The following is a 19019-nucleotide window of genomic DNA, read 5'->3' as shown; positions in this document are numbered from 1 at the left end:
AAAAAAAAAAAAAAAAACATTAAAGATTTGCATTATCCTTCCATGTCTCTGCTTTTGTTGTTGTTACTCAAGTTGTGTGGTGAAATTCTTTGTAAGAACGTTGGCAGAAACGGTTTATGGTGATCCCTGCATATCAGCAAACTTGTGCACATTTTACTTTTAATTTATAACGGCTAACATTTAAATATATATTGTCAATCATGCGGTTATTCCTCAAACATTATGACATCTTCTAACAAAAAAGGCACTTTAAATTAATTCAATAACATATTGTGAACAAGTTCATAGGTCTTAAACAAAAATAAAACTTTTTTTTTTTTTACAGTGACAGCATTTAAACCACAGATACTGTGCAGTTACCACAGTATAACTTTGACGTATTGTCAGGATATAGCACAGGATACAGTGATAATAATTAAAAATATTTATAATCATATATAATAATACAAATAAATAAATGTATATATGAATTTGACACACAGACACACACACACACACACACACACACACACACTTGGGAATCAGAAAGTGTTCAACTTTTTTTCCATCTACTCTGTCCTGCAGTGCACCCTCCTGTTCTCGCAGATGGACAAGGCTCGAGACGGGTGATGCTGAACAGCCTCCTCGTGTCGTGGTGTTTGTTTGTTCTTTAATTGCGATGCGCTTAGAGAAAGAACGAGAACTGTTCGACGTCATTTCCGGTGGAATATTCCAGTGAATCCTGCTATGCCTTTAAAAAGAGACGCGCTGAAAATAGGTTGAAAAGCGTTGTCTGTGACAGGTGTAATCTGTCAAATAAATTACATCTTTGTTCTTTTAAGGTCATAACTTTTTCGGGGACCCACATTCACTAACTGAATTATAAATACTGTCTCGTCGAGGCTGACGACCAAAAGCCGTTATTTGTCTGCGTTAATTTTGAGTCGCGTCGTTCTGTGCTTGACTTTGAAGGTAAGTTTATTCTCAGAGCGTGACATCAAGTTTTAAAACAAGACATTTGTTTTATTAATATTCTTATTCATATACGCAACGTAAACTTTTGTTATAGGATATTGAAAGGCTCTTTGCTCAGTACCAACTTAATGGAAGAAGACTAGATATTTTAAAGGGCTCAATAATAACCCTATATATTTATTCAGTGTGTTTCTGTAATAAAGCGCAGAAATAATTCAAATGCGTCTTTTTAGTGCTTTATGATAGGTGAGCGCACAAACCACTATCTGCAGCTTGATATGAGTCAGGAGAGTCTCATCATGCTGACTGATGTTGAGCGCACTGTTGTTTTCTGTAAACTAATCAAATGGAGTTTGCGCAGACATGAGGTAGCCTGTTCAACTGCAGAAGAATTGCGTAAGATATAATTGTTTTTTGGTCATAAGATGTCAGTTTCACCATACATACGAGCTACTTAACCTTAATAATAACGCATCAATCAGTTTATTGGCAGGTGTAGTTATAACAACTTGTGAGAAAAACAGTTTTCCTCTTAAATGCGACAGCGTACAACTTGTGCATAACAAGTGTATAACAGTGACCAGACTATGAATAAAACATGTAATAGACATGAGGTCCTGAGGCAGGAGTCAACGTGAATGGATCTCATCTTGCCTTCGGAAATCACTGTAGTATTTTAAGAAAGAGTTTTTTTCTTTAATTCAGTTGATAGTCTGTTGCTGACTAAACAGAGCCCTATAATGGTTAAATGTCACAAACTCATGACTGAAAACAAGAAGGCTGTGATTAAAAACGGTGATGATAATTAATAGATGTATAAATGAATAGAAGTAATCCAGGCCAGATACCACAGGTGAATAAGGTAAATTGTTAACTAATAGATATCACCTCATTTACCTCCCTAGTTGATTGATCACAGCACATTGAGACATCTGTCAGGGAAACTGCCAAGGAAAAAAGTCATAATTTTTCTGACCTGGAAATTTTGGTGTATGGAAGTGCTACAGAAGTGGATATTTCTGGCTCAGTGCATCAAAAAAAGAAAATAACTGTCAGAAAATTGCCTTTAATGATATCACATGTGTTGTAATTGAAAACTTCTGAATCTGATGCAAATAGATAAAGTGTAATGGACAAAAACATTTGAATGTTTTTTGGTTTTCTTTCCACTAAACAAAGGAAAAATTAAAGCAAAATAGTCCCAGTCTATTTCAAAATGCCTTGAGTTTTAAGGTGGGTCTTTAAGATTAGGCTGTACAATTTGGCATGAAAACAAAAAAAGCATCATGGTATTACAGTGGTGTGCCTTTGTGGGCTGGTTAGCTTGTGAGGCAGGACTTGAAAGCACAGATTACACCGTTTTTTTTTTTTGCTGTACATGATATTATATTGTTCTTACCATCATTTGGTAAAAATGACTTCCTTATTTGATTTTGTTTCAGTGCTGTTTGACGTGGATAGATCTGTTGACCATCATGATCCTCATGACTCCCACATCTGGTAAATAGATTGATACTGTATGCAAAACAGCGGCACATGCTATTTCTGCTTTCCACAGCAAAGAAAATGGCTGTTTATGTTTAGGATTCTTTTAATAAGGAGTGTCACTAACTGTGTTCTTGCAGTCAGTAATCTTGGCAAGGGTTGGGATTGTTGGCACAAGATTGAAACTATGTGAAGTTGTAGGAAAAACAAACAAGTGTGGACTTCCTCATATGTGGAGGACAGAGCTACAGCTTCGGTTGCACTTTAACTCAGTGCTGGATTTAAGCCCATTTTTGACTATGCATCCATCCCTAAATAAACAATTAAGAGGTTGATGAAACACATTTACATGCAAACTAATGCCTAAGCAGTTTTTATAGATAAACAAAAAGTTGTTTCTTAGCAGCTGACTCTTATATTTGTTAACTGGAAAATATGGGACATGGTTTTTATTTAACTACTGTATGATGGTGTTTTTGTCCCATAGTTGCTGAGACTAGCTGCCAGATAAATTCTTAGTTTTTACTGTTACCTGGTTACACTGAGGTTCAGTTACACAACTTCAGTGATGCCTTACAGTATTGTTCTAGAAACATATAAAAGTTAATCCTGTTAATCCAGGCTTCTGTCACATGGAGCAAAGGAACTAGACGTGCACAGAGACCTGTGGTAATGGCTACTAGGCATCTTTAGGCAAAATATAGTTGCGGTGCTCTTTGATGTTCCTGTTAGTTGTTAAGATTACAACAAAAAGGAAGTCCTTCTCTTTCATCACCTCATGCTTCATTATACTTTGGACTAAGTTCTAGGTCTTTCGCTAAGTAATATGTAATTTGAGATTTACTACTATCTATCTAGTGTTATCTAAGAGTCTGTAAACAGGAAGCTCCATATATTCATATTGTGATTGTGAATTTGACAGTGGCACAAGCAAGCACAGTGCATAACCAGTGATTCTGAATTTTTAGTGCCATGGCATTGTATTTGTAGAAATCTGATGTCATAGTTTCATAGCTTACTGCAACACTGTCATGCCACATTTCATCTGTTAGTTCTGATAATCTGGTGAATTTTGCATCATTTTGTGTGACACAAAATGACACTTGGATCATTTTTATTCACACATAATAGTCTATCCTGACTTTAATTATAGCCTTTTTGGATATACATGTACTGTAAAAATGAAAGCTTACTTCAGACACTATTAATAGGTCTATACACTACTGTTAAAAAGTTTAGGGTCGGTTGAGTGTCTTATGCTCACCATGGCTGCATTTATTTAATCAAAAATTAATACACTGAAATAATATTGCATTTTGAAATAACTTGTGTTTTAATCAATTTTAAAATGTAGGCCTCATATAGTTCTGATAGGATGCTGAGTTTTCAGCAGCCATTACTCCAGTCTTCGGTGTCATATGATCCTTCAGAAATCATTCTAATATGGTGTTCAAGAAATATCTCTTACTATTATCGATGCTGGAAACAGTTGTGTTGCTTAATATCTATTCCTTTCTTTTTCAGGATTCTCTAATGAATAGAAAGCATTTCTAATATCAGCATTTATTTGAAACAAAAAGTGTTACATTATAAATGTCTAACCCTACTGTCAAAAGATCAATTTAATGGATGCCTGCTGAATAAAAATATCAATTTATTAAAAACAAAATTATACTGACCTCAGACGTTTGAATGGTAGTGTATGCTTTAATATTGTTTCCCTACCAATATAGTCCATATTAGGCTACTTGGTTTAAGCAGCTTTATTCATTTAAGATTTTCAACAAATATCACACATGCTTTATTAAACCTTATAGACTTCATAGAAAACATTTAACATGGAAATGTATTGCCTCGTATTACAAAGAACGTTAAGCTCTGTGGTGAATTCTGTATGTTGGCATGTGCTGTGTCTCATTGACTGTTTTCTTTCAGATGAAGAGTCGCTTGAAATCAACTGGCATTGGAATCACATCAAGTTCAGGTTACAAACACAATAGTAGGAACCCTTCATTAAAGGTGGAGTGTGTAATTTTTATACTTTAAAATGCTCAGTTTATTATGCCGAGACAGCTATAAGTACAAAATTCACTGGTTGAGTTTATGGCACTATCAAAACATCGTTCTGGTGGTTTGAACAGCCTGACATACTGTAGTAACATTGGCTCAATGGATGGGGGTTTGGGGCAGAGCTATCTGTTCTGCTGACCTGTGGCAAACTGGGGGAGAGAGGGTTTGATCACTAATGACACTAATTACACACTTCACCTTTAAACCTTTTTGATGTCTTTGTAAATATTAGGCAAGTTTTTATATGCATTACTGAGCATAAAATATTTACACTTAATGACAATACATGTGTTCTTGCATGCTTCTCTCATCCCAGAAAAGCAGCACATGCCAAAGAATGAAAGTTGACCTGGAGAGAAAATTGCAGAGATTGTCAAATTTTTTTTTAGGGTCATAGTACATTATATGGACAAACATATTGGGACACACCTCTTAATTATTGAATTCAGGTGTTTCTGTTAGAGATGCACCGAATATTTGGGAGCCGAAATTAATGTATTTTAAATGTATTTTGGTGTTCGGCCGAATAAGAGAAAGGCTGAATAATATGAATCGAAAACGCGATCAAATAATGCAGCAAACATGCCGGCAGTGTGAAAATATTTAAAACTATTAGAGAAAGATGCAGAAATAGCACAAAGCACCGACAGTGAGAGACCCTTTAGTGCTTCATCACGTCTCTGATGAGAAACAGAGGTGGCTTATGCTGGTGGTTAGCTTACTGTATGATGATTGAAATCACAAAATTACCACAAACGATTAGTAAATAAAATTTATAATGTTTTATTTTATAATGCACGCACAAATTTCATGTATTCTGACAGTGCTTCACGAGAACGATGGCACCAGGGTTCAAAGTCCGAAGCGCGAGGAAAAACTGCACTGGACTTGTTACTCGTCAGTTACTCAATAAAATTTTTGTGTTTTTTTTTTTTTAAGGCATGTGACATTGTGATACATGCTACAAACATCTCCCCAAATTCGTAATGAGAATCATTTATAAACCTTCATGCTGTTGTCAACTAAACGAAGAAGGGAGGTCTTCCTGTGGGTTTCTGCCACCTTTGCAATTGAATCGCCATTGGCTAGTAAGTTTTTTTAGTTTACTCACCAGAATGATTTACTTAATATACACTGTATATGTTTTTTAAATGGCACAGCTTATTAAATACTTGAAACTACATTCTTAACATCAGTCAGTCAAGCATTATAATATGATATTTGGATAATCAAGTATTATTTAATGATAGAACTTTAGTAATTATAATTAGACTTGGTTACAATGTTTGAATGCATAGACATTTTAACTGAATTTAGGACTGGTGGTGGTGCTCTGGTGGACATTCAGTATTTCTGTAAAAAAAAAGGAAACAATTGGGGAAAAAAACTAACAATAATCCTGATAAGATAATAATAATCATAATAATAATAATTATACTAATAATAACAGTAAAAAACGCAGTAAGGATGAATGAGCCAGGTGTCCCAATACTTTTGTTCATAAACTGTATCTGCTAGTGGGGGATTTGATTCTCTACTAACATCCCAATAGAGATCTTTCAAATAGTTACTGCATAGTAAATAAAACCTGACACATGATTGTGAATTTCTCTAGCAAAATACACATTCAACTGCTTGAGATGTCTATTTAGATTTTATGCCCACTGATTTTCTCCAACACAAAGACCTCTTTGTGTGACTTCATTGAAAATCACTGCAGTGTTCCAGTGGCAAAACAGTCTTAGTCACAAATAAAGAAAAGCACTTGAATTTTAGCAAGTCTTTCTTGCTTATTTACCTGTTTTGAGAACATTAATATTCTTTTCATTTTGAAGCACAGTGTGAATCTGAATGTACATGTTTAGCTATTATCTGTATAGCATTATCAATAGCTCTTCTAGGTGAAACTGCTGTAATAGTGCATGAATACAGTAAAAACTGTCCATTTACTGTAGATGGTTGATTAATGAATGATTTATGAGAATGCTACTTCAGGATATGAATCCGCAGTGATTCAATCACCACATGATTGCCAGTTGTTGTGGGTGTGAGTAAGTGTAACCTCTTGCACAAAAACAGACATCTCATTGTAAAAATGATGATGTCACCCCTTTTTCCCCTTTTTCACACTGTCAGCCCAAATGTGTGTGTGTGTGTGTGTGTTTTAAAGCCCAAATACCATGTATATAAGCACAAAACTAATGTTCAGATAGTTTGCTGCATCTGGTTCAGAAAAATGACAGCGATTGAATAAAATTTTAAAATACTTTCTTAAATACATTGGATTCGAACCACAATTGTCTGCAGTGTAAACATACGATTTTTCTATAGCTTTAGTTTGTCAGATTAAAGAGCTGATGGGCTGAATGTGATTTTTGTAAATGAGACATAATTTCCAGTAATGTCCTCTCTTAAAACATCCTTATAATTCCCGTTAACATTGTTTTATTTGATGTGGTAATAGTGCTTTTGTGGTTTTGGTGTACAAAGGGATTGTAATCACATTGCTTTGATCATATCTAATAAGTGAGAAAGAGTTTCATTCTGTTGGTAAGTGTATGTCTTTTTACCTCAGCATGTCTTTTTTTATATTTAATTAGCATTTGAATGTTGTAATTACTGTCTAGATGAAATTGCATATTGTTCAGTGCTTTTTTTTTCTTTCGTTTTTTCACTTTAAAAAATCTTTTTAATTGCTACAATGATGTTTATTTTTTCCCCTTGTTTTCAAAATTGCACTTTGTACAATATATATACAGGTGTATCTCAAAAACTTTGAATATCATGGAAAAGTTCTTTATTTTTTGTCATTTAATTCAAAAAGCAAACTTTGTTATATTCTAGATTCATTGCACAAAAACTGAACTATTCAAAGAGTTTTTTTGTTTTAATTCTGATGGTTATGACTTACAGCTTAGGAAAAAAAATCAGTATCTCAAAAAAATTGAATATTTTCTGAAAGATCAGTCAAAAAAAGATTTACAAAACAGAAATGTTCAAGATCTCCAAAGCAGATTTAATTGTGCGCTCAATACTTGGTTGGGGGCTTCTTTTGTATGAATTAATGCTTCAGTGGAGTGTTGCATGAAGACGATCAGCCTGTGGCACTGCTGAGGCATTATTGAAGCCCAGGTTGCTTTGATAGCGGCCTTCAGCTCCTTTGTATTGTTTGTCAAATGTTACTTATCTTCCTCTTCACAATACCCCATAGATTCTCTGTGAGATTCAGGTCAGGTGAGTTGGCTGGTCAGTCAATATATCATGGTAATATCATGTCAGCAAACCACGTGGAAGTGGTTTTGACACTGTGGGCAGGTGCTAAAGTCCTGCTGAAAAAATGAAATCAGCATCTGAATAAAGCTTGTCAGCAGTTGAAAGCATAAAGTGCTCCAAAATCTCCTGGTAGATGGCTGCATTGACTTTGGACTTGACGAAACATAATGGACCAACACCAGCAGATGTCACGGCACCCAAATCATCACTGACTTCAAGCAGCTTGGGTTCTCTGCATCTCCAGTCATCCTCCAGACTCAAGACCTTGATTTCCAAATGAAATGCTAAATTTACTTTCATCTGATAAGAGGACTTTGGACCGATGAGCAACAGTCCAGTTTTTTTTCTCCTTTTTTTTTCTCCTTACCCCAGGTGAAATGCTTCTGATGGCTTGGTTCTAGGAATGTGATAGCTGTAGCCCTTTTCCTGAAGAGTGTGGTGACTCTTAATGCTCTTTGTGAATCTCTCCCAATTTCTTGAATTTGCTTTTCCTGACAATCTTTCTAAGGCTGAGGTCATCCCTGTTGCTTGTTCAACTTTTCCTACAACACTTTTTCCTTACAGTCAACTTTCTATGAATATATTTTGATACAGCACTCTGTGAACAGCCAGCCTTTTCAGCAATGTCCTTCTATGGGTGTGTTGATGATTGCTTTTTGAAAGTCTACACAGTAGTCGTTCCCATAATTGTGTCCAATAGAGGTACCCAGTATTTATATTAGAATATTCACATTTTTTGATATACTGAATTTTTTATTTTTCTAAGCTTGTAAGTCGTAACCATCAGAGGTAAAAAAATAAAAAATAAACCAATAAAACTAAAATAATTCAGTTTGTTTTTAATGAATTTAGACTATAATAAAGTTAGCTTTTTTAATTAAATAAAAATTAAATAAAGAAATTTTCCATGATATTCTAATTTTTTGAGATGCACCTGTATATTTTTAACATCTTATGGAGGAGTTAATGTTCTGTTGAGGGCATAGCATTCATAAAGAATATCTCCGCTTATTTTGACATAGTTTTACATATAGTTTTATTAATGTAATATTTTTGTGCAAAGGCATCAGATGGAGTCCTGCATGTTAAAGGATTGGGTCCAGAATAAAAAAATCCTTATGATTAACTCATCCCAATATTATCCAATATTTTCATTCCTTTCTTTCTTCAGTCAAAAATAAAATAAGGTTTTTGAGGACAACATTCCTGGATTGTTGGACCCAGTGTTTACAAACAAACGTGCAAAGAAAGTCAAAAAGGTTCTTCTATGGCATCGTGAAGAGTACCGTAATCATTTTTAAGAGTGTATGGGGCTATATCATATGATATTAGTAAATTATCAGGACATTTTTATTCTGGAAGTGGACCAATCCTTTAGAGAAACAGATATTTTTTTTCCGACAAACATGGCTCTTGGCACTTTCTGTGATAACTGAGAGTATGTCAATACATTTTAGAGAGATTGAGTGAATAATTGCAAACATCACATGTTTAGACTATGGAGGAATTTGCACTTTAGAGTTAATTAACAGATATTTTAAAGTTTAACTAGTTGACTTCAGTGGAATGCAGTCAGTTCATACTCCCTTAATATATTTATACGTAACTGAGAACTTTCCACACCATGCACTGACACATGGAGCTGTTGTGTAATTGCTCATGTTTCTTTTTGGTAGCCTTTTTCCAGGATGCTAACAAACTGCTCCTGAACGAACGAGCTAACTGGGTGCATCTAAAGGAGTTTGCCCGTAAAAATGCTGCCAATGCTCTTTCTGTTGCCAACATGCTCATGGGCATGGCCTCAATCCTCTGCAGTCTCAATGGGTATGCATTCATGCTTTTGATTTCACAGAGAAAACCAAATGCATACAAAAATATAACGATAAACATTCATAAAGTGAATGTTGTGTTAGAAATTAGAAACAAGGTATTTTAAACAACACCTTTAAAATAAAATACAAAAAGGTTTCGCTTTAAAGTGAAGTTAGTTTTGTTTACCTTTCTCACTGTTTTTTTTATTTCTTTATGCCCCTGCCATCATTATTATTCTTAGCCATCATCATGCCGCATGCTGGCTGGTTCTGATCGGTTACCTGCTGGATTTGGCAGATGGAGCAGTTGCTAGGCAACTAAATGCGTGTTCTGCACTGGGTGAGTAGTGTTGAGTGTCCTTCAATACAAGTGAGTCAGGCCAGAGGTGAGACTTGTTGCTTTAGATGCTTTCATCTACAGTCCCCTTATGGAGCACCACTTATAAATAAAATGATGGGAAGGAATATCACATTGAACAGTCCATTGGATTAATAGCCCAAATGTAAAGGCAGTTATTAAAATTAACATATAAATGTTTTACTATTATTATAGTTTTAACTACATTTTAAATCATTAAATATATCAATTAATATATATAATAATAATATATTTTTAAAATATGCAATAAATGAGAGTCATATACGTATTATTACCACCATTTAAAGTGTGTTTTACCAGAACCACGGTGCTACAATACCAAACTACAAAGTAAACACAGATTAAACATGATTAAATAAACTACTAAAAATTTAAATAAAAACTACAAAGAATTAAAATAATGTAAGAATCAAATAAGAACTAGAATAAGGATCCATAATATTAAACAGATACACAGGAATACAAAATACTGCGTATGTGCAATTAAGTGAAAAAAAGCATAGTATAGAACAAAGCACAGTGCAGTATTTTATAATTCAACTGTCTGCTAGGTTTTAAGGTCACACTTTATATTTGGAAAAAATAAGTACAATGTACTTATTGTGTTCATATTGTATTGCAAAACACTTTTGCTGCTATTGAGGTGGTATACGGGTAAAGTTAGGGACATGTTTGGTGGTATGGGTAGATTTAAGGCTAGGTTAAGGTGTAAGGGATGGTTCTTCAGTGTAATTATAAATGTAATTAGAGTAATTAATTACAAATGTAATTACAAATAAGTATTTTGAAAAATATAAGTACAATGTAAAAACAAGTATGTACACAATAATGCATTGTACCAAATTATTAATTTAAATGTAAGTAAATAGTAGTTAAGGCCACCTAATAAAAAATATGTATGTTAATTTGTAATTTGTAGTTTGGTCTGCACCAATAGCCTAGTGGGGCAGCACATATGTGTGTGTGTGTGTTTGTATATATATATATATATATATATATATATATATATATATATATATATATATGTGTGTGTGTATATATATATTTATATATATATATATATATATATATATATATATATATGTGTGTGTGTTTATATATATATATATATATATATATATATATATATATATATGTGTATAATTATTATTAGTATTTTTTTCTGTTAGTGTAATATTTAAAATGAAATAAGTTTTTTTTTTTTTGTAATAAACAAACAAAAAACAACAACAAGTAGGCTTTCTCTTACAAACTACACAACCTTGCCAGCTCTGTAGTGGAAAGCCAGTGGCTTGTGTGCAGGTGGTCACGTCCACTCAGCTGCCTGAAATAGCTTTGTGGTGCCCTCACAATGCCAAGTCACTTGTGCTCTTGAGCTGCATACTGTTGCCTGTTGTTCTGCATGATCTCACTGATGGGTGTTGTTTTGCTTCCCTTTTTTTGTCAATTGAACAGTTTGTTTGTGATGAAACAGCCTAATTCAGGGGGATTGTGTTCTGATTGTCTGTTAAATCCTGATGCTTTGGTCCCCCAACATATCTGACATTGCTCAAATTGTTGACCACGAGATTGAAATTCCTGCCCGTTGTCCCAACCTGATGAACACACTGCAACCTCACTAGCGATAAAGCGAGTCCTGAATGTTGTTTGTAGATTATGATAAGCTCTTTTGGAGTAGCGTGAGATTTCTCATGGTTCAGTTTCATTTTTTCATTTGAGTGGACTCGATCTCGAGCTGGCAGAGATAAGGTTAGGCAAGGATCTAAATGAAGCAGATTATTTAATAAACAATAAGGCAGAACCAAACAACAGCTATACAATAGAATATACAGACAACAACCAACAAACCCACTTATAAACAAAGCCACTAGAAAGCAAGCCTGGTACCATTAGCCAAAAAAGCATAATGGTTAATGCTAACGGAAAGGAGACAGAAGGCCATTTTATTTGATGAATGAATGTCATTGGAGGAATAGTCTCAGCCTCAGACGTCACACCCACCCAACGTCTGATATGTACGCCACATTAGCTGGAAACACTTCAAGTCGTCATCGGATTGGTTAGATCATACAGGATTTCTGGGTGTGTTGCATTCTTTAAAGTTCCGCCTGAAAACAAAAATGCCGTGGCGCTAAACCCCCCCTCATGAAAGATGAATGCTGTCTTGTTTACAACTGCGACAACAAACGCTTATCAGGATCAACTAAACGCTTTATTTACAAAAGTATGTGAAATATCTCAAGTTTACCGCATAGAACTTGCAAAATATGTCAGAGAGACATGATTGGTTGCTTTACCTGTCAGTCAAAGGGCCTCTTGGGCTACATGAAACTGATGAGGAAAGGCTTCGCTACACTGAATAAACAGCTTTTTAGAGGAAACAGCTCATCATTTAATGAATCGACAGCCTATCGGCTAATCTTCAACATGTTTCACACAGCAGAAAATGTAACAGAATTATCACTTAAAGTCTGACAATAGTATTTCTAGCTGGCACCCTTGGCAGTTGCTTTGAGTCTTGCTGTTTTTTTCCACTGTCTTGCGCCATGAATGTTGTTTTTAAGACCGTGTCAGTGTCAACAGTATACTGCAGTGTACTTTTATGTATTACAGGTGCAAAGTTGGATGATTTTGCTGATTTCACAACATTTGGAATAGCCACATCTCTCATCTTAAGGACACCCAGTCTTTTGGATAACATCATGTGCATGTTGTATGTGCTGTCTGTCTATACCCGTCTCTGCTTCTTCTCTAGTGGTGAGGAACTTATACCAAAATTATTTTCATCACACAAACACACACACACATATACATACACATGTGCATATACATATAAATAGCACAGCTGTTTGTATCTGTGTACCAATCAATCACTAAATAAAGTGTTTTTCAGTCAGAAGTGTGTTTGCTGTTTTCTGCAGGAATCCCGTTCATGTACCGTGGCCTACCGTGCATCTACTCCTCTGCCATCCTGGTGTGTGTTTCTCTGCTGACTGGAGGAAATACGGCAGTACTGAGAATCCTAGCAGTGGCCATGATTCTCTTCATGGTCAGTCAGAACTTCTACCCACATGACAGAGTGCTGGAGTCTCAGGCCTGGAAGAAGGTGGTCTACATCGGAGGTAAAGCCAGGCACAACGCTATAAAGTACACAATGAAAAAAAAAAAATTAAGCGAGAATTAAATATAAAAATAGGGAAATTAACATGTACAATAAAATATTTACAATTATTTACTGAATTACTACATTCAACCTTTTCCCCTCTCTTTTTCTAGGAGTTGCCATGGTGTTTTGCTCCTCTTTCCCTCCAGCGTGCGTCTACTACTTGTTATGGTCAATTTCCTACATATTGTTTCCAACAACCCTGTGGAGCAGCAAAGTGTAAAGGGGTAATGGCCTATGAGGCTTCTCCTTCCTGCAAAGGAAAAATCAAACCGATTTAGAAACTCAGAAAGCAATTTTTAAATCAGTTTTGTTCTGAGGGGATGAACTTCATGAAATCGACATGATCTAGACGGCTTACGGACATCTTGATTGCTGCTGATGTTTCATCGCTAAGGATGAGAAATGCTCTTTACCTCTGCTTCACATGTCTTGTCGTGTTTGCATGGCATGCTGACAGAGACTCAGTAGATGTCTTGGATACACTGTGTTTGGTGTTTGTTGCACACTTCTGCCTAAATGAACCAAAAAGGCAAGAAGCAAAGTAGAGATTGTCAAATTTGCTGTGGAATTTATTTTTGTAGAATTACTGCTTTTTGGTTGTTTAAGAAACACAAAAATCCAAAACTCAGCTCTCAATCATAATCAAATATCTGATTAAATATATAACATTTTAAAAAATGACCATAAGGGAATTTTATTCATATGATTTGTGTATTTTCATGTAAAAACACTACAGTAGGCATCATAATATACTGTACTTTATCAATTGCCTGGATAATGTGTAACCTAAAATACTTCATGTCTCATATAATATTAAGTGGGCCTTCGAAACAAACGGTTTGTAACAATATGACAGTTGCTTTAGTTTTGATAAATGAGTTTACCTGTACCATTTAACCTCTGTTTTAAGGGGTTCTGCTTCCTGACTCACTGCTATCAGTAATTGCTTGTGTTTAGCGAGTGATTTTCCATTGGATTTGCTATGTACTGTTCACGGTTACAGTGGGAAGTTGATACCCTGCAACATAACAGTATTGAGGCATATTCTGTGCTCTGTACACCACTTGTGGTTACTTTTTATTAAAATTTAGTGGTGTTAAGAAGAATTGTGTTTGTGTATCATGCTATTTCCATCAAAACTGCAGGATTTTCAGCTTTGTATTACTGCAAAAAAACAGTAACTATAGGTTTAGTCAAATCGAGTCAGTTAAGATGTTGATCTGTCCCATAACAGACAAAAAAAGGTGATCAGATAGGTTGCTTTTAGTTATTTTAATGAGAAAATCTGTCACTTAAACTGTCAGAACATTTAATTCAGCAGACACGGCAAACAGTTACATAAAAGTAGGTGCAAGACAAATATAAACAAATGCTTGTATAGAGATGAGGGACAATGAGGCAATAGAAAGCTAGAAAAAAATACCCAAGCCTTTTTACATATAAATACTGAACTGCAATTAACATTTCCAATATTATTTTCAGTTTAAGTTCACATTTATTGACTAGGTACTTTGACCTTTGAGAAACAAATTGGCATACAGTAGATATACTTGAACATGAGTAGGCCTATGATTTCTATTTTTATACCCCTTGCTATTGTTAACAATAAATCTGTCATAACACTAAATGGGGTGGCTGCATGTCCTCTTTTTCCTGTATATGTCCTGGTTGGGATTTCTAAATTTCCTAAAATGACTGGGTCTATAATTTCTGTAAATGTCCACAGAGAGCATGCCAGCAGGAAAATAAAACCAAAACCTGGAGTCTTTAGCAAATTAAAAAATCACCTGCCAGGATATACATGGGGAAAAGAGGCTATATGGTCATCCTACTTTAGATAAATAATATGGCTTTAGCCAAAAAAAAAAAAAAAAGGTTTTAAAAAGCTTCTTATTTTTTTGGTTTTACATTAGTAACAAATTAATTTAGCTGGAAGCATTAAGATTAATTTTAGTTGATCACTATGCATGCAATCTCCAGTTTCAAGAAATAGGGAGACATCTAGTGACATCCTGCTCGTTGTGACAAGGCTAGACTTTATTATTATTAATTGATGTCAGTCTTACTGGAACCTAATCAACTGTGCCATTTCCAAGCACTGTAGAAATGACCAATTAAACGTTTCTTTGATTGAATAGATCTCAATGAGGCAGTCCTGCTTTCCTCCTGTATTCACAGATGTCCACTTGCTGTCCAGCGCAAAGTGGTTTTGTGTCAGCAAAGTATTTGTATGAGTCTAGAAGCCGAATAATGGCAGAATACACAGGCCGGTCCTTGAAGTTCCACATGCAGCAGTACTTTATTAAGTCATACCTGCAAGACATGCCAGAAGATGTCAGTTTATAAGATGTCTTAACATGATTTTGGATTTTCCTAAACACATGCTGTTTAAGCAAAACAACTATTTAGATGTTATGTACAATATAAGGCTTACAATGGAGCTCCACAGTTTTCTGGTCTTTTCATTCGGTAATGGGCTAAAGTGTTTGGCAGCACTTCAGATGGATCCAGGTCAGGATAGGGAGGAGACCCTTTCAAAGGAGAAGGAAGGTAAAAAATAATTCTCCTAACTTGTTTTCTTCATAGTATTTTTTGATAAACACATTTTTCCCCCCCAAGTAACAACCTCTAACTAATACTACCCAGGGTTATCATCTCATAAAGCAGGATTCCAAAGGACCATCTGAAGAAGTACGACAGCACAACATTAGCACACTGGTCAAAATGCAGTATTTGTTCGATAACTGTGTTGTTGTTGTTCTGATTGACTCACACATCACTTCTGTCTGTTAGGGGGAGTCTCATCATCCGTTCAGGGGCCTTCCATTTTACCGGCACATTGGCTTCTTGTTCTCTGTCCACCATTCTCAACTGTCGGCTCTTAAAAGCCAAATCCAATCCAGAGACTTTTACAGAGAGCCCTGGACCAATCAAAATGTTCCGGGCTGCGACATACCCATGAACAATTCTGTGGTAGGAGTGTAAATAGTCCTAATAAAAAAGAATTTAGACATATCTCACAGGTGATTTTTGTTTTACCACGTATGAGTACACACTGGGCAAACAACTCACCAGTCCTGCTGCTACCTGTTTAGCTACAAGATAAACAGACCTCTCTGAAAACATCTGGAAGTTGTCACTTGCGCCACATCTGTCCTGTTCAGAAAGAGTTACATTCAGAATTGAGTTATGAGATGTATATTATTTGGTCAATTTACACTCTCAGAGAAAAAGGTACAAATGGGGTGGGCTCTCACAGGGGTGACACCCCAAGGTAATACCACTGAATTTATTTAATAATTATTCAGGTATCTAATAATACCTACAAATGAGTTCCTTAAAGGTATGTATTACTACTTTAAAAGTATATATTTAAGGAAGGATGTTTCTGCCATGGGATAAAAAATAAAACACTAATTGAGATTTTTTTTCTTACAATTCAGACTTTTTCTTATCACTATAAACTTCAGAATTGCAAGATATAAACTTGAATGTAACTTAAAACTTAGATAAAAAGTTGCAATTACCCATTTTATTTGTATTAAAAGAAAAAAAAATAATATTATTGTGAGATATAAACTCAGAATTCTGAGAAAGTAAGTCAAAATTCTGAGTATTTATTATTGACTTTTTTTCATTTTTTTTTTTTTTATCAGAACTGTGAATACGATCTATAAAAAGGCAACTGTGAAATTTTGTATCACAATTCTGTATTCAAAAACTGAGAAATAAAGTGAGATAAAAAGTCGCAATTACACTCTTAAAAATAAAGCTGCTTCACAATGGCATAGAAGAACCTTTTTTGTCTAAACCATTTCATAAAGAACTTTTACAATTTTAAGAATTCTTCAGATTATAAAAGGTTAGAAAGAGATGGTTCTTTGAATAACCTTTGACCGAATGGTTCTTTGTGGAACCAAAAATTGTTCTTCTATCTGTTTCCATACATACTAGTATCTATTGAAAGGGGTAGCACCCCAGTGACAGTTTTGCACTTTTTTTTCTGCGAGCATAATGTAGTGGTTTTTACCTCTCGAAGACTCCAGAGAAAATGCAGGAGGTTTCCTGGAACACTTGCCTCCAGAACCAGGTACATGGGCATCCGGCGTGTCTGACAGTATAACATCTTGACTATATTCTCATGTTTGCTCACTGCTATGTGGAAAAGGACAAAATCCACAAATTCTGTAGCCTCCAGTTGATTTGACCCATCTGAAACAAGAAGATACATCCAACATTTGTAGTTAAATTCTTCGAAGACACCTTTTCATGACTTTCATGATTCGTGTTCTGTACCTTTAAGAGTTTTTATCACTACAGCAGTGGATGTGTTGTCTTGTTTTAGCTGACCCATGCAGATTGGCCCATAACGTCCCATCTGAAGCGGCTCCACCCCCTCCAGAGTGCACAGAGCAGGTATCTCCCAAGGATCCAGAGCATCCTGTGCAGGCCGCATGTTCCCAAAGCCCGTGTCCAAAGGTACAGGGTCCCCTTCTAAAAGTTGATCCAATATACTATTTCTCATGATTTGCCCTCAAAAAACCAAGCATCAAATATTTGGCATCTAATATTTGCGTTCAAACAACATGATAGATCATTTTTCCTTCACATACCATTTACATTTGAAGATGATCCTGTGTTATTCTGAGCTGATGCTCTTTTGGTAATAAAGCTCCATATTATCTGAGACACAACGATCAAGGTGCTGAGAGCTAGCAAGCTAGGGATAATGATGACTGCCAATGGACCCGATCCTTCTTCATCTGTCCATCCATGCAAACACAAAGCAGAATTTGACCCTTGTATAACAGAAAATGTGATTGTATAAGTACTGAAAGAAAAATAGACTCTTACGTACAAGAGATTGGGTCAGAGCTAGAGGAGCTGTTGAATTGGGCCTGTACAGCCATAAGAGTGTCTCTTTAACATTTCCAAAACTGGCTTGACAAATGACATTAGCACAATCATTTCAATAGAACGATCTTTCAGAAATACAGCATGTATGTTAGTAGAACTGAAATGAAAGACTTTGTGGACCGTTATATATAAATATCTCCTATCTCTTGCTCCAAGCATGTTTTCTTTGCTGTATACATATCGTAGCTATATATGTGTATATTTTGAGTGCATGTCATCCTTACCTTACCAGAATAAAGGTGAAAAGTAATCAAGTAGAAGCGACTTGTTTGAGCATAAGGTTTGATTTTGACTTTGAGAGCAATGACCGTGAGGTTGACTGACTGCCCACCTGACTTAATGATTAACTTAAGTACAGAACCATTTTAACTGTTGCCATGAGTGGTTTGCTTATCTGAATTGCAGTCAAATTAAGTATGTTGAATATTTAAGGTTTTTGTGTCTATTTTTTTTTTAAATAAATAAAGGAATTTTGAATATATTTATAGAGGGGAAAAAAATGTTGCTTTTATTTTGAAGTGAATAAATACATTAAGACTCTTGTTGTGTGTTGATATTTTTAATGATATACCTATTGTCATTTATAGAGTTATTATTATTCAGTAATTTCATTAGATTTACATGATTGAAATCATTCGATTTGATTGCTGCTAATTCTATTACATATCTATAAAAATATTGCAAATTAATATTTGTTTAGTTTGATTTATTCATTATAATTTTTCACGATAGTAAATTCTTGACGGTTAGTGCAGTAAGAAACATTTGCTAAATTTGTTGACATAGCGCAAAATATAAAATTATTGCATTTCTATAGCCTCATCATTTTGCACATACTAAACGTCTATTTAAATATGCTCTTTAATAAAACAAATAATTGTACATTGTTTTTAAGCAGGGCATCTTCACAAGTTACTCTGTACTGAGTGCAATTCTATACAACAACAGCAGGTGGCACTATTAT

The 19019-nt window shown here is 35.0% G+C and overlaps 2 protein-coding genes across 10 annotated transcripts; one reads left to right on the top strand and one right to left on the bottom strand.

Moving 5' to 3' along the window:
• The first annotated feature begins 587 nt into the window (after positions 1 to 587).
• On the top strand, positions 588 to 14086 carry tmem269 (transmembrane protein 269). Of its 6 annotated transcripts, none has more exons than XM_026243848.1 (8): positions 588 to 951; positions 2397 to 2454; positions 4375 to 4423; positions 9459 to 9606; positions 9836 to 9933; positions 12586 to 12729; positions 12894 to 13094; positions 13249 to 14086. In XM_026243848.1, exons 3-8 carry the CDS (start codon positions 4375 to 4377, stop codon positions 13356 to 13358), a joined length of 750 nt encoding a protein of 249 aa, XP_026099633.1. In that variant the 5' UTR covers positions 588 to 951; positions 2397 to 2454; the 3' UTR covers positions 13359 to 14086. The 6 variants fall into 6 exon arrangements, with proteins under 6 accessions (XP_026099633.1, XP_026099632.1, XP_026099636.1 ...); XM_026243847.1 differs by having other exon boundaries at positions 4375 to 4438; XM_026243851.1 differs by lacking the exon at positions 4375 to 4423 and having other exon boundaries at positions 589 to 951.
• si:ch73-206d17.1 (tyrosine-protein kinase STYK1) lies at positions 13758 to 18388 on the bottom strand. Of its 4 annotated transcripts, none has more exons than XM_026243841.1 (10): positions 18280 to 18388; positions 17997 to 18079; positions 17752 to 17901; positions 17435 to 17632; positions 17169 to 17350; positions 16211 to 16294; positions 15912 to 16129; positions 15781 to 15821; positions 15573 to 15669; positions 13758 to 15451 (listed from the first exon to the last, which is right to left on the bottom strand). In XM_026243841.1, exons 2-10 carry the CDS (start codon positions 18046 to 18048, stop codon positions 15280 to 15282), a joined length of 1194 nt encoding a protein of 397 aa, XP_026099626.1. In that variant the 5' UTR covers positions 18049 to 18079; positions 18280 to 18388; the 3' UTR covers positions 13758 to 15279. The 4 variants fall into 4 exon arrangements, with proteins under 4 accessions (XP_026099626.1, XP_026099628.1, XP_026099629.1 ...); XM_026243843.1 differs by having other exon boundaries at positions 18285 to 18378; XM_026243844.1 differs by having other exon boundaries at positions 17997 to 18075; positions 18285 to 18375.
• Between the last annotated feature and the right edge of the window lie 631 nt (positions 18389 to 19019).

The sequence above is a fragment of the Carassius auratus genome, unplaced genomic scaffold, assembly GCF_003368295.1.
Source record: "Carassius auratus strain Wakin unplaced genomic scaffold, ASM336829v1 scaf_tig00004557, whole genome shotgun sequence".
NCBI lineage: Eukaryota > Metazoa > Chordata > Actinopteri > Cypriniformes > Cyprinidae > Carassius > Carassius auratus.
This window is presented reverse-complemented; position numbering and strand designations above follow the sequence as displayed.